The sequence below is a fragment of the Notolabrus celidotus genome, chromosome 11 (assembly GCF_009762535.1).
Source record: "Notolabrus celidotus isolate fNotCel1 chromosome 11, fNotCel1.pri, whole genome shotgun sequence".
Taxonomy (NCBI): Eukaryota; Metazoa; Chordata; class Actinopteri; order Labriformes; family Labridae; genus Notolabrus; species Notolabrus celidotus.
In genome coordinates this window covers 12,179,077-12,192,206 of record NC_048282.1, presented here as the reverse complement: position 1 = coordinate 12,192,206, position 13,130 = coordinate 12,179,077, and the positions used below count along the sequence as shown (strand labels likewise).

The 13,130-nt window shown below is 42.2% G+C and overlaps 1 protein-coding gene across 1 annotated transcript in view; it reads left to right on the top strand.

Annotated features, from left to right (window-relative positions):
* prkcz (protein kinase C, zeta) overlaps positions 1–13,130 on the top strand; it is a 158,408-nt gene that overhangs the window by 129,904 nt on the left and 15,374 nt on the right. The window contains exons 15-16 of the mRNA XM_034695938.1: positions 534–613; positions 1,921–2,010. Coding sequence (XP_034551829.1) covers positions 534–613; positions 1,921–2,010 — 170 coding nt within the window. The remainder of the gene's footprint in view (positions 1–533; positions 614–1,920; positions 2,011–13,130) is intronic.

The window sequence follows — 13,130 nt, the reverse complement described above, 5'->3', positions numbered from 1 at the left end:
AGCTTAATCATCCTTCCCCTCTCTCCAACATAACAACAGCTTAAAAACATGAAACACAAAGAATGAGCGTCTTTGGGCACAGCGGGCCACTATTCTATCCAGAGACTTGAGTGTGACAGGGGGAGCTCACGCTGGTCCTGTTACCTTGAACTGGTATCCTCAGAGTGAATCATTCATCACTGAGGCTGCAGCTCGTCTATTGATTCAGGGTTTGAGGGAGAAACTCTTTTTTGAGTGTTTTTTGTTCTTGTCAGTGTGACATTGTTGAGCTGTGGGAGTCTCAAGGCTGCGTGTGGACGATCAAAAGTGAGATAGAGAGAGAACAGTACAGTGTCCTCTGCATCTCCTCCCTTCCTTTGACTCCCACGCAGCAGACATGGTCACCCACGGGCAGGTTGGACCGTGAATCATCCTCCTCCCTGCTCACGATTGTCCTTTTCTCTCTCTCTCTCTCTCTCTCTCTCTCTCTCTCTCTCTCTCTCTCTCTCTCTCTCTCTCTCTCTTTGTTGCTGTCCTTTTCTTTTTGCCAACAGTTATTCTCGAGAAGCCCATTCGGATCCCAAGGTCCTTGTCCGTGAAGGCTGCCAGCGTGCTCAAGGGCTTTCTCAACAAGGTGAGAGCCATCCACTCCCAGTCAGCCCAGTGTGTGTGTGTGGGCGCATGCGTGCCTGTGTGTGCCTGTGTGTGCCTGTGTGTGCGTATGTGTGTGCGTATGTGCGTGCGTGCGTGCGTGCGTGCGTGCGTGTGTGCGTGCGTGCGTGCTTGCGTGCGTGCGTGCGTGCGTGCGTGCGTGCGTGCGTGCGTGCGTGCGTGTGTGTGTCTGTCTGTCTACAATGCATTCCCAAATCACCATGTGTGGGATCGCGCTAAAAACGTGGTGTGTTCCAGACTTTAAAGGAAGGCCTCCTCATCCTGTGTTTTTCATGCATCACAAAAAAACTGATGATAGCTTTAATTATTGACATTTTTATTATTAACAGAACTAGACACTCCAAGTTTGAGTAATAATTAGCTCAAATGTTGCAAAGTTTCTGCATTATGTATAGATTCTTTTGCGGTTTCATTAAAATATGACAATAAAAAACTAAACTAAATATTTAAGAAATGTTTTACCAATAAGTTAAAGATTTGAAATATATTGGTTTTTACAAACAAACAAAGACACAAATAATGACAATATTATAAAAAGAAATCAGACAAAAACGAAATGTAGGAAAAAAAAACAACAACAATAATAATAATAATAATAATAATAATAATAATTACAATAATAATAATTATAATAATAATAGTAATAGTAATAATAATAATAATACAAATTATTTATATATATTAAAGGGTAAATAAATAAAAATAGAAATAATTTCTACCTGTAAATAATTGGGTAATGTTATATTTTTATCTGTTTGATTTGGGATTATTTCTATTTATTTACCCGCTTTACCAATGTTACTTCATCATGGTTTGAACTTCCTGGGATGCTCTTTCATTGTGTATTGATCTTGGCGCCCCCTGTGGACGAGCTAGAGTATTGTATCTTTTTCAGTTTTTATCCAGGTCATGTGTAAAGCCTGCTTTATATTTCTTCATCTACTCTACACTGTAATACGTTAAAATGGTACCCTGTGATTGGTCCCCTGGGTAGCATCTTACTTCCTGCTGATTCCACACATCACCCTTACATCCTTCCTCGTCCAACGTCGATGCACAGACACATACTGTGGAGGATTAACCCTGCACGGTCGTCCTCTGAGGAGCTTTAAAACATCTGATGTATACTGAGAAGAACACTTCCCTCTGACCGGACCCCCCTGTCACCACACAGAAGAATCAGCATCACATACACACTACATCTCCGCCTCTTAACAAAGTCAGATGAGTACAGGTTACATTCCTCACCAGCTGCTTTTATCCCAACAGGATCCCAAGGAGAGGCTGGGGTGCCAGGTCCAGACTGGCTTCACAGATATCAAGTCTCACACGTTTTTCCGCAGTATAGACTGGGACCAGGTAAGAAACACTCGAGTGAGGAGAGACAAGAGGTGTCATTATCTGATTAGTTCATTTCTGGTGCACTTAGAGCTCCAACTTTATAACAAAATACTCACCCTTACTCTTTATAACACACATGCAATACACCAGGAGAGCAGGGTTTAATCCTTTAATCTTACATCACCTGTGCTGTGTTTAGGCTTAGTTAACAAACAGAAGGTAACAACACTGTCTCATACCTTTAGAGCTTCTCAGTGACCTTAAAAAAACCCTTTGTAAACTCTATTTGGAGCTCAAAGCAGCCGATGTTTAACTGAGGACAAGAAGAGAAGAGAAACTGCTCCTGCTTGAGAAGTTACTTCTCAGACAAACTTTACCAGCAGAGGTCTGAACAGAGACCCTTCAGGGTGAGGGACGGATATCCACTCAGCTCTGACCTGAACACAGGAACTAATACTCAGTATAAAGAAATAATGAATCAAAGCTCTGGTGATCTGATGTTACTCTGCTGATCATGAAGAGGCGTCAGTGTAAATAAAATAAAGGAAGTTTAGCTCGGTGAAAGAGCAGGTGCATCACGCACAGAGGCTACTGTCCTCATTGCACCAGTCGTAGGATTGATTCCCAGTCCTGACATGTACATCAGATTAAAATAAAAAAAGGAGTGCCCCTAAAGAAGACGGGGAGTCTTTCCTCCTAAGGAGTGATTTTACGAGTCTCTTAAAGGAAGGGACATGATTTTTGAATGCTCAAATATGCATTAACGTATTAAAAATCAAAATTCGTATTAAAAATGATTAAAATTAATCGTTTTCACTGGTGACTGCTTGTAATACAGTATTCTCGCCAGCCGGTGGCTACAGAGTGTCTCAAAGCTGTTTGCTAACTGCGTTAAATCACAGAAGAAGAACATTAGCGACAGTCTCTGGAAATTCGTGTGTCGTGGTGTGAGATTCAGAGACGGAGAACACTGCAGAGACTGAGCATGGCTGTAAATGTTAGCATATACTGCTGCATCACAGAAACGCCAACATAAAGGTCGAGACTGAAGCTGCCAGTGCCTGCTACCAGCAGCACTTCGTCCAGGTGCTGGTTAATGAGACTGCCACACAAACGGGAGAGGTGAACTGTGGAGTGTTTATGTTTACGGTCTTCTCCTGCTGCTCAACAAGTGTTGTGAGAGTTGCTGTTGTCTCAACGTAATGTTTCAAACCTGCTGTCATAGAGCTGGACCTGGCAAATGACTTTTGATTATTGATTATTGATGTAGATCACTCATTATGGAGAGGTGGAGTGTCAGCAGAGAGGCTCAGGTTTGAGAAAGGTACACCAACTCTTCCACGATAGAATTAAGATGTGGTTTAAACTTCCAGAGTCGTCTCACAGACTCGTCTCAAAGTGTTTAACTCTGATACCGGAGTCGATACTTCACGTACAGTCGATTGCCGCTCGGATGAGTGTGTGAGTTTCTCTCTGACAGTAAGCCACTGACAGCTGATCTACAACCTGTCAGTTCATCAGAACCGCTGTAAGAACAACAGAGACAGATAAACGCTGCACGCCCACTGTACTGCCAATCAGCTGAGAGAGCAGCTGTCAGCACGCACACGCACGCACGCACGCACGCACGCACGCACGCACGCACGCACGCACACACACACACACAGACACACACACACACACACACACACACACACACACACACATACACACATACACACACACACACACACACACACACACACCAACAGATAGAGAAAGAGAGCTCCACCTCATTCGTGTTCATATCATAAACAGGATGATGTGTTGTTTGTTGTTGTATTTACAGTAGACACACTCCTGTGTGTGTGTGTGTGTGTGTGTGTGTGTGTGTGTGTGTGTGTGTGTGTGTGTGTGTGTCTGTGTGTGTGTGTGTGTGTGTGTGTGTGTGTGTGTGTGTGTGTCTGTGTGTGTGTATGTGTGTAAAATGTATGATCTGTATAGACAATGTATATAGAAGGGCCCTCCCCCCACCGTGGAGCAACAAGGCAAATAAAAGTGAATTCATAATCACACACACGCACACACACACAGACTGAGATATCAGCTCTGGATGTGTGTGTTGAGGTTGTTTGATTGATGCTGAAGGTCCGACCCTGAAACCAACATGAAAGAAAGAGAGAGACTTGAATAATTTAGATCATTAGCACCACATACAGACAATTTATCTGATTGGACAGAGCTTCAGTGTTTACAGATTACACATTTAACCACAGACATAAAACAACTCCTAATTTAAGGACAACTCAAACCTTTATCTGGATGATGTAAAAGATTATCAGAGTGATCCTTGCACGTGACTCCACCTGTACTTCCCTCACACTCTCAGAAACACCTGGAGGAAATCATTTCATTTTTGGCACACATATTTTGTTTAAATTGGGATTAACTGACTGGGATTTGGTCATCAAAGGTCAAAGGTTGTGCACCAGCATTGTCAGGAACAGGAGCCGGATCACATATCTCCAATTTCCTCCAATCTGAGGCTCTGTTACAAAGTGCTGATCAAAGCGGCAACCTCTGGTCTTAAAATATGAAGCCCATGTTGAAGTGTTAAAAACTGCAGTTCATCGAGCGTCCACTAGAGGCTGGCTGCAGAAACACCAGAAACCACATACACACCATTTCAAAAAAGACGATCTTTACAGCATTAATAAACATGTTAACAGCCTGGTTCAAAAAATTATTTTAGTCTGAATAGCTAATTTCTTTATCGGCACACACTGTACAGGAGGTGATTTTTGTATAACTCTTTATTTTTGAAGATATTAAACTTACGAGTTTTTCCCAAATAAGGGCATGTCTGACTTGAATGACAGGCGGGTAGACTGTAGCTGTTGGCGAGAGGCTAAAGGCCCGCCTCTTTATCTCACACTAGCTCAACAGAAGTTAAGCTGTGTTCAGCATTTTCAAGCAATTGGCCTCAAAACAGGACTTCAGAAACAGATGGGTGATGTCACGGATACTACGTCCATTTATTATACAGGATATGGTTTTATCCTTTGTATACTAAGATTGAATAGAAATGAGCATGCACTATGAAAGTCATATTTCATGGCAGTTTACTTTAGTATTTAAGTTTTACACTTTTTTACACACAGAGGATGAGCACAGAAGAAAGACCTTTGACTTCATCAGAAGCTGCAGAATCAGACACTTTAGGCTGGTCACAGAAAAAGAGGGATAGTCCTGAAGTACTGATTGTGCCATCATCAGTTTTTAAAACTCATATGGATGAAGTCTAACACTGATGAAGGCAAACAGGAGATGTGCTAATTCTACTTTACGTCATGTCAAAAGGGAAAAAACTCACAATGACCTTTTTTAAAAATCGAACGGCAAACTGTTCTTCTTCAGTTTTGTCACCAGAGCTGATTGACTGACAGAAGTGACAGCTGCTGCAAGGATGTCTCTTTCTGAGTCCTGACACCGCTCAGCACCAAACGCTATCATCTGCTGATTTGATGACAGCAGGATCGAGGTCTCTGTGACGTGACGTTTGTTTGTCTCACTTCCTGTTAGTAAAAAAAAAAGATTAAAACTAGTGGAAAATAGGAGGGAAAAAAAGAATAATGAAAAAAGGTGCAAGAAAAAAGATGTGAGCTAAAGTTCAGATTACACACTCAGATGTTAAGTCTTCCCCGGTATGCACAGGAAACAACAACAATAAAGTCAACACTTTAAAATCACAGAATAAGTTAATTATAGAAATGCAAAATCAGCCAGATATGAAGACATCATAATAAACTTTTTGGAAGGCTGTTTCAAAATTCGGTTAATCGAGATGCATGTTTAAAATACTTTCTTTTTCATAACAGTTTGAAAGTCTATACTAACATAGTAAATTAATGTTTACCAATGTGTTGATTTAGGAACCACTTGAAAGTAATTTTAGATTTATTCCAGATTGAATACGTTTTACTTTTGGTCTTAAAGCAGGGACATTCATGTAAAAAATCTCCTGCAGGTTGGCTCCATTTGAGGGGGTGAATATCAAAAATAAATGAAATTTAAAATGATATTCAAGATTCAAGATTCCTTTATTGTCATTCCACAAAACATCAGAGATGCAGGCAGAATGAAATAACGAGCATGGTTTATTTAAAAAACACAGATAATAAGTAAGTGTGAATAAATATATAAAACAAACTAAAAATGTTAAATTAAAATAACGCAAAAATAAGGTAAAATAAAATCTGTAAATAAAAACCGTTTCAAAGTAGGAAGTAAAAAAATATCTCAAAAAAATGTAGAAGAGATGTACATGTGTAAATCTGAATAAATACACAGAGGAAAGTTCTGCTACACCTGTGTGGACTAAGACCATGACTAAGAGGCTTCAGAGTCACATGCCAAAGTGTCCTTGGGCAAGACACTGAACCCCAAATTGCTCCCACTGTTTTTTAGAGGGGTGTGAATGTGTATGAATGAGATTAGCTAATACTGATGGTCCCTTACTTCAGCAGTCTCTACCAGTGAGTGAATGTGGTGTGAATGGGTGAATGTGACGAGTAGTGTAAAAGAGCTTTGAGTGGTCAGAAAGACTATAAAAAGAGATATAGAAGTACAAGTCCATTTACCATTTATAGACATTTGTTTGAAATGTCGTCCTACTCTTTAGGTTTCCCTCTCACTCTCTTTATAAACCTCCAGACCAAAGGTTGCAGCCATGCCGGCTTCTTTAGAGGCCGCTGACTGAAGAAATCCAACACAGCAGCTCCAAAACTTTTACCTTTTCGTCATAATGAAGCTCCAGGACGAGGAAAAATAAGCCCAATGTGTTTAAAATCCAGATGAGAAAATGTTAGCCTTGTTTTGCTTTGTTTTGTCTATTATCACTCTGTTTCCAGTATTATATTTAGAGTTATTTATAGCTCTGGGGCTCATTTCTGAGAAAAATTACTCTTCTGTGTTTTCTTGAATCAAAAAAGCTCCATGGTTAAATCTGCTCTCTTTTTAATTTAATAATTACTTCATAAAAGCACGTTTAATACGCTCCTTGATCCAGCTTTAGCATGAATGATAATTTGGGCTAAATGAAGGCTCTCTCTCTGTCCTCATTGTTGCTGCGTCCCTCCTGGGACTGTGTGGCGGGGTGGCAGGTAGTACAGTGGCATGAAAGAGGAGAAAACAATCGTCAGGGTGTGTTAATGAGAGCTGCCACAGAGCCTGTGAAGTTCACACCAAAGGCAATCGGGGGAAAGATATCAAAGGGGAGAGGAATCCTGAGCCCGGCGACACAGCGCCCGTGTAGCGCTGAGGGAAAACAAGTTGACAAAGCTGAGAGAGGTGGAGGAGCGACGCTCTCTGCCCTCAAACCTGAAACCTGTCTCCAGACCTGACAGGCCTGGCACGACACTCCTGTTGTTAGCACACATTAATATTCATCAGACGTTCCTGAGGGAGCGCTGAGCCTTCTCTCTGAAGAGATGACACATTTGAATATCATTTACCTGCCGTCCTCTTTCATGCCCTCTCCAAACACTCCATTCTTCACTGCCAGAGAACTGTCAGCACCAAGAGAAGACGAAGAAATGTTTAACTCTCCATCTGAGCTCCGAGTTTTTACAGTGAGATCACGTTCAGGCAGGAGAGCAGATATCAAAGCATATTGACATTTGAACCAAAAACACTTCCCGTTATTAATGCGTTTATTTATTAAAGCTAATAAACTATAAACTGTGTGGTTATATATTTACACCAGGAAGCCAAAAGTCGATGTGGTAACTCAAGAACAAAATCAAAACTGGATCTTAGCCGAGGCGAGCTGAAGAGTTTGGATAACAGGAATTCAGCTTTTATATTTCATTGACTTTCTGCTGTAACTCAAACATCTCTCTCTGCCTGGTTCACCTGCCTGACTCAGCTACCTGCTGAACAGAAACTGCAGTAACACATCAGTGTAACTGGGTGTTGCTGAATCATGTTGTCAGAGCATCCTTTGGTGCTCCAGCCAGTGTGCTTTACACTTGCCCCACCTGAGCAGAGCATGTGCATTACAACTCTGCCTTTCATTCTTCTGCTGGAGCATCCACTTGGCTAAAAGAGCAGCGCAGCTCGTGCACGTCACGTCCAGAGAGCAGACTTTTGCGGCTTTTATTTTGGTAGTTTGGTTCGATTTAAGCTACACCAGTTCTGTACTCAAACTTGCAGCCCCACCACATCCCCAGGCTCCACCTGCAGGCTCATATTAGGATTTAAGATATTATAGCTTCATTCCTCAAAGTTAATACAATTGCAAAGTGAAGAAATGCACCATATGAAAGATTTGCTCCCTTTTTTTCAAACAATGTAAGAGATGGAGGAAAAATCTCAGCACACATTAATCTTTATTCTACAGCACCAAAATCCAACAAATGTTATCTGAAGACTCCTTTTCAAACAGAGCAGGTATAGACCGTACTCTATGTTCTATTATTAACAAAGACCCAACACCAAGACAGGATAAGATCCAGTCCCATCTTACAGACAGGACTCAGTCTGATCTCATCTTAATCCACCATGAGCAGAGCACTTTGCAGCATTTAGCAAGTTACAGTGACAAAGACAAACTTCCTTTAACAGGCAGAAACCTCCAGTAGAACCAGACTCATGTTAGACACACATCTGCTGAGACCGTGTTGGAGAGAGGGATAGAGGGAGATGAAGAGAGAGAGATGATAGTGGTGAGACGGATAGTAGTAGTTGTAGCAGCTGGAGTCTGGCACGTCCACAGCAGCAGGCAGTCAACGGCAGAGATCCAGAGAAACCTACGAGACAAGGGAGCTCAGGGAATCCAGAAAGGTCTATGGTTAGTAACTTTAATGGGAAAGGAAGAGTTAAAGGTGACATATCATGCAAAATCGACTTTTCAATGGTTCTCTACCTGAAATATGTGTCCCTGGCATGTCTACAAACCCCCCGAGAATGAAAAAAATCCATTCTGCCCCTGTTTTGATTTCTACACCTTTCTGTAAATGTGTGTGAAACGAGCCGTTTCAGACTTCCGTGTTTTTGTTACGTAACAACAATATTCGGTCTGTCACAGAGTCGGAGCTCGGAGCTTGTTCAGCCCATAGACTGTATAAAAAACAACTCAATCCCTCCTCTGTTTTTCATTACCTGCACAAATGTGAACTAACAAGGAGCTTAGGAGGGAGGCATGCTAGTTGTAGGCTGTCTTAATAAACACAAAGGTAGATTTTACTCCCCACGTCTGCAGATTTGAAGATCTAATGGATGATTTTTATTTGTCATGGAAAAGTGCTAGCGCTAGTTAGCATAGCTACATGTCGTAGCTGTAGCTGAAGCTGTGTACCAAGACACACGTCTACATACTGACAAATAAAACAACAAGAAACACAGAATCTGTGACCAATCCTTCAGAAAGGTCCTGCTGCCTTTCTGGTAAAGGTCGGTTTTACTCCCCACGTCTGCAGATTTGAAGATCTAGTGGATGATTTTTATTTATCATGGATAAGTGCTAGCGCTAGTTAGCATAGCCACATAGCTACATGTTCGTAGCTGTGTACCAAGACACACGTCTACATACTGATAAATAAAACAACAAGAAACACTACATCTGGGACCAATGGTTCAGAAAGGTCCTGCTACAGGCGCCTCTCCGTCAGGATCAGATTCTGGATCAGATTCAGAGGGTTGAAGTAACGCGATCTGTGAGCAGCCGTGTATATTCAGCCAACATGTAAACATTAGATCAACGTGCTGGAGAGCCGAGGCTACATCCACTTCCTGAGGGGGCGTGGTCAGAGAGAAAACAGACTGTTCTGAGGAGGGCTGAAGAAGAGGGGTTTTCAGGCATGCCAAAATCTGATTTCAAAGTGTTTTTTTTGAGCATAAACTTTAAAGACATGTTTTGGGGACCTCTTAGACCAATATATATTGATGAAAAAAGCGTGATATGTCACCTTTAAAGTAAGTGACAGGCAGAGAGAGGGGAGAGAGGGAAAGACAGGATCCCAGTGTGTCAGTTTACCTGGCTGTCTAAGCCTATAGCAGCATAACTAAGAGCTGGTCCAAGCTTGAGCCAGCCCTAACTAGCTTTATCAAAAAGGAAAATTTGAAGCCTACTCTTAAAAGTAGAGAGGGTGTCTGCCACCCGGACCCTGACTGGTAGAAGGTTCAAAAAGAGAGGTGTCTGATAACTGAAGGCTTGAGATGGAGAAAAGATTTCAGCATCCTTGTGTCGTGCATAGAAAAAGGCCCTCAGTTCTTCCAAAGCTCGTCCGAGGAAGCGGAGAAGGTAGCCAAATCAAGCGGTCATCTGTGTCTTTACCGTCTTGGCTGTGTTTTTAGTCACTTTATACTGTGATATAAGTGAATGCTTAGATCTGATTGGCTGCAGGGTGTCACCAGGGAGACGCCTGTGAAGTTCTTTCAGGTGTAACTGCATGGTCACCTTCTTAGTCTGTGCAGAAGAAAAACAGTGACAGAGATGCATCAAAAGCCAAGCAGCCCCCTTTTCAAACCAGCGTCTCATCACATCAATGAGGAACTTCAACATGTGTTTAAGTTTGACTACAAACGCTTTGATAAGCAGAAGAGAAAACTTAAATGTTAAGAGGGAAACATCTCAGAACATCTTCCTGCACCACGGGATGGAGTCTGCATGTTGGGGCAAAAAAAACTGATAACAAACGCTTCGTCAGGCCTGAGATCTTATTTAGTCATCGGGCTGAACTTGTCTGTCTGACAGCTCAGATTCCAGTCACTTTTGAATTAGAAGTTGAACAACAAAATATTATTACTTGGTTCAAAGAGAAAGTTTTTTAAATCTTTGAGCGTCACCTTGTCCTCAGAGTCGAGCTGTAAACGTGAAGATTTTTTTCTTTGTCTGGGCAGAGAGAGAGAGAGAGAGAGAGAGAGAGAGAAAGAGAGAGAAAGAGAGAGAGACACCTGGCTTCATATCTGTCGGTCGACTGAAGCTCGTGTGAAGTCACATTAACAGCTCAGTCAGATAAAGCTTACTGTCACACCGTCCAATGCTGCTCTAATAGCGTTGATGCCACTGGAACGTAAAGACAGACAGACAGACAGACAGACAGACACACACACACACACACACACACACACACACACACACACACACACACACACACAGCAACAGAGAACGCCAGGTAGTACAGGCTGTACGTCCTCCTCTTTCATGTGCCCTTCTGGCCTCGGGGGCACTTCTCGCCTCTGTGTGTGTGCGTGTGTTTGTGTGTGTGTGTGTGTGTGTGCGTGCGCAGGTGCCGGGATCGTTCCTGGCCTTCTCTCAGCTTCATTACCAGCTCACACAGAGCCTCAGCCTGCCCAACAACACATCAGAGCGAGCGAGCGGGGAAAGTAGGAGGAGAGAGGAGAGGCATGTGAAGAGATGAAAGCGTTGACAATGAGTAAGACAGAGACAAACGTGGAGGAGAAAGATGGAGACAGGATGTGAGGGGGTGAAGCTGACAGAGGAGTGTAGGTAGGCGCTGAAAGAGCTGAAAAACAAATTAGCAAAGAGAGAGAGAAAGAGAGAGGGAGAGATTGGGGGAAGGTGGGCCCATGTGATGGAGAGGCAGCGATGGGAAGAGAAACGAGGAGAAAATGTGTGTGTGTTGTTTTTATGTTTGTTTGTTTGTTTGAAGCTGTTCCCACAAAGCGCTTTGAACCAATAACACTAATGAAGCTGAGAAAGTTCTGCAAAACCCAGCAGGAGAACTTTGTTCAAACTTAAACACACACAGGGAAGAAGGAAGAGGAGCGAGTAGAGGACTGGTTCATTGTTTCAACGATGGTGTTCACACAGGGATAACAGATCAGTCTTTAGTCTCATGCTAGTTTTAGAGAAGATACTTCCTGACCTCAAACCTAGCATGGTGATGATTGGTGTGATGATAAAAGTCTTTGATAGTATGAAGTATCATCTTTTGCACATCATACTTCCTTAAGACACTGCCTTCCAGACGCATATTTTTTATCTGCGACCATCAAAGCACAGACGTCCCTCTCACCCAGGAGACAGCTGAAAATAAAGCAAACATTTTATTTTAATCCAAACTGGGAATTTGCACTAAAAATGAACAGGGATGGTCACAGCATGGGGAGGTTTAGGAAAAATAATGTTTGGGGTAAATTAGTCTGAACACATTAGCTGCCATCTGATGTCAGTCAGCCTCTAAGGGCAACCTTCATAAACTTTGCTGCATTTCGCAAAGGAAGTTTGTCCTTGACACTGTAACTTAACAGGCAGAAACCTCCAGCAAAACCAGACTCATGTTAGACAAACATCTGCTGAGACCGTGTTGGAGAGGGATAGAGGGAGATGAAGAGAGAGAGAGAGATGATAGTGGTGAGACGGATAGTAGTGGTTGTAGCAGCTGGAGTCTGGCACGTCCACAGCAGCAGGCAGTCAACGGCAGAGAAACCTACAAGACAAGGGAGCTCAGGGACTCCAGAAAGGTCTATGGTTAGTAACTTTAATGGGAAAGGAAGAGTTAAAGTAAGTGACAGACAGAGAGAGGAGAGAGAGGGAAAGACAGGATCCCAGTGTGTCAGTTCCCCTGCAGTCTAAGCCTATAGCAGCATAACTAAGAGCTGGTCCAAGCCTGAGCCAGTTCTAACTATAAGCTTTATCAAAAAGGAACGTCTGAAGCCTACTTTTAAAAGTAGAGAGGGTGTCTGCATCCCGGATCCTGACTGGTAGATGATTTAAAGGAGAGGTGCCTGATAACTGAAGGATCGACCTCCCATACTACATTTAGAGACTTTAGGTAAGATAAGCAGGCCTGGATGCTGGGAGCGTAGTGTTCTAGAGGGGTAATAGGGCACTATGAGCTCTTTAAGATACAAGGTGTCTGACAATTAAGAGCTTTGTAGGTCAGAAGAAGGATTTTAAATTCTATTTTAACTTTTACTGATTTCTAATATTGCTTTTTACTCTTACTTTTTTATTCTTAATGTTCTTCTTCTTCTTCTTTTTTATTGTATTTTAAATTATTTTTTATGATTACTCCTTTATTATTTAACCTATCTATGATCTTTTGTGAAGCACTTTGGGCTGTATACTTGTATGTATGAAAGGTGTTATATAATTAAAGTTGAGTTGAGTTAAATCATGGAGTGAGACCAGG